The 2,897-nt window shown below is 41.0% G+C and overlaps 1 protein-coding gene across 1 annotated transcript in view; it reads right to left on the bottom strand.

Moving 5' to 3' along the window:
* The window catches only part of SYF2 (SYF2 pre-mRNA splicing factor), a 9,389-nt gene extending 6,984 nt beyond the window's left edge, over nt 1–2,405 (bottom strand). Inside the window, exon 1 of the mRNA XM_045298932.1 lies at nt 2,379–2,405. Within this exon, the coding sequence (XP_045154867.1) occupies nt 2,379–2,405 (27 nt within the window). The remainder of the gene's footprint in view (nt 1–2,378) is intronic.
* Between the last annotated feature and the right edge of the window lie 492 nt (nt 2,406–2,897).

Here is a 2,897-nt window from a genome sequence, read left to right as displayed (position 1 = left end):
TGTGGAGACCCCTGCCAGCACTGAGATGCTTACACATTCACTGACTCGGCTTTCCTCCTGCAGTCAAGCATCATTGCGTGTGTTTTGTGAGTTGGAGGACTTTGTGGATTGGTGTCAGACATATGGATTAATGGGTCATTGTTGGACTTGTGGGCTTGCACAGCACTGGGTTGGGATGTCTTCTTGATGTGCACTTAATCTTTATATAAAATTCTCTCTTACACAGGAGTTTCTGTGGATTTGTTTCTCTAAAGTACCCAGACTAGCACAGGTGGTTATTCAAAGAGGTGTGGCATACAAAATGAACACATTAAAATACTCTTCTGCATTAACAACCACTAACAGAAAATGGACACTGCTGACAGTGGTGAGTACCGGCAGCGAACGGAAGGATCAAACTACTCTGTAGCGATTACAGCCTTGGAAACTACAGGGTCACTGTAAACTGCTATCGACCTCATGGCAACAAATATATTTTTTAAGTCTCCAAAATGAAAATTTAAGTATAAAACTTTTAAGGTAAAGGACCCACTTGCAGTTACATAATAACTTGAAAGGCACTAAAATATTCAATCTGAATAAATGGGTAAACTCTTCACTGGTTGGTAGACTTAGTATCACAAAATTTTAAAAAAACAAGTGAAGCCACAAATGTTATGGTATTACCATCAGATCCTCAGTGGATTATTTTTATTATTTGGAATTGACAAAGTACGTTCACATGTAGCTAATAAGTTTGGCAAAAATCCAAAAGCATGACACTAACCTGTTCGTTAGACTATGAAGAACATGAATTTATATATTGCTAGTGAGACTGCAAACCCAAGAGAACAATTAGCACTATCTATGAAGATAACAAATGCTTTTGCTCTTAAGATCTGGCTCTTCCACTTCTGAGCAGCTGTCTGAATGCATTTAAAATGTATATATAAAATCATTTTATTGGGAGCTCATACAGCTTGTATCACAATCCATACATACATCCACTGTCAAGCACATTTGTACATTACCATAATCTTCAAAACATTTTTCTGCCTGAGCCCTTAGTAGCTGCTCATTTCCCCTCCCCCACCCTCAATAATTTTTTCATGTGCTACATTGTCTCCCTTCACCCACTTTTCTGTTGCCCATCCCCCTGGGAGGGGGTTCTATGAAGATCATTGTGATTGGTTCCCCCTTTTTCCCCCAACCTTCCCCTTCTGGTATCACTACTCTCATTACTGGTCCTGAGGGGTTTACCTGTCCTGGATTCCTTTTCCAGCTCCTATCTGTACAAGTGTACATGCTCTGGTCTTGCCATATTTGTCAGGTAGAATTGGGGTCATGACAGTGGTGGTGGTAGCATTAAAGAACTAGAGTAAAGTTGTAGGTTTCACCAGTGCTATGCTGCACCCGGCCAGGCTCATCTCTTCCTTGTGACCCTTCTGTAAGGGGATGTCCAATTATCTACAAACGTGCTTGGGGTCTCTACTCTGCACTCTCCCTCATTCAGATTTTTTTGTTCTGTCTTCTCTAAAAGCTTTCTATCAGTATACTCTCTCAATTTCCATTAGCTGCTCCCTCCCCTAACTAACCCTAGCTTCCCCTGCCTCTTGAAAGGTAAGGGGAGTGTATACAGGCTAGTCTCTATCTTGCTGGTTTCTCATAACCCAGTCCACACCTTAAATAGATCCTTTATTAATCTCTACTAAACTACCCAGATTATTTCATAATCTTTACTCCCCCTAATGTTGATTTGATCTTACTGAATTTTAGACATTTGGCAATGTCTGCACTCCTAAGGAATGAAAATGTCTATAGTATTTTTCTTGTCAAATTAAAGAAAAAAAATAAAACCTCGTGGCTGAGATTTGCTATTCAGAAAGTTGTCCCATTTACGTTGGCAGTTAGATTTTCCTGAAGAGACATTTAAGGTGACAGTTGCTCAGCATTTCCGCTGGGCCAGGGACTGGTCACAAAGATCTTGTCAGGTGCCTAGAGTCTGAACAACAGAAGGAAGCACTGCCTGCTCCAGCTTCGTCCTTGCATTGCCGTGAGTCCACTGTAGAGCCAAGGCACATTTTCTTGTTCTTCAGGAGTCCATGTATCTCAGTATTACACACCAACACAATAATTCAAATACTTACACAGGCTCATCAAGCCAAGCTCTCTGCCACCGACTGTTCCCACTCCTAGCGAATCTACAGGACGAGTAGAACTGTGCAGTCAGTTTCCTCAGGTTATAAATCACGATGGAAGCTGACTACCCATCTTTCTCCCTTGGAGAAGCAACAGGTGGGCTTGAACTATACACTTTTCCAGCACTGGCCAGATGCATAACCCACTGTACCACCAAGACTCCATTCTATAGTCAGTTTGTCCTCAACCCACCATGGTACATTGTTCATCACGTTTTCATAGGTCATGAGCCACAGAATGTTCTTGGTTGCAATCTGCAGTGCCAGTGGGTGGGTTCAAACAATTAACCTTTAGGATATGGAATCAAGCAAGCACAAAGTGCAACTCATGAGCTAGGTACTGTTTCCCAAAGAGGGTTATCCCACCCCCTGGGAGCACTGGAATGATCCAGGGAGCTGACAAAGCAGCTGTAATTTAAAAGTTTTTAATTGCCAGGGAGGGGGACGCTAATGTTTTTTCACCCCCTAAAGGGGCAGGGACCAAGCGAGTTTATTAACTATGAGCTACAGAATACATGGGTACATAAAAAATTACCATAGTAAAAAAAAAAAATTACTATAGTTTAATAGTCAATGCTGTTCCATTCAAGGCCTACAAAAAGAAAAGTTAACACCTCAAATTAGCTTTAAAAAATCTATCATGGAGTTGTTAGAGGGGGGTGTTAAATCAAAATACTAGACATTTAACAAGTTTTACTTAAAAACCCAAAATGGAGTTTT

Source organism: Echinops telfairi, unplaced genomic scaffold (assembly GCF_000313985.2).
Source record: "Echinops telfairi isolate 266 unplaced genomic scaffold, ASM31398v2 ScPeMD7_7457;HRSCAF=8495, whole genome shotgun sequence".
Lineage (NCBI taxonomy): Eukaryota > Metazoa > Chordata > Mammalia > Afrosoricida > Tenrecidae > Echinops > Echinops telfairi.
The sequence above is the reverse complement of the archived record's forward strand: the minus strand, read 5'-3'. Positions and strand labels throughout refer to the sequence as shown.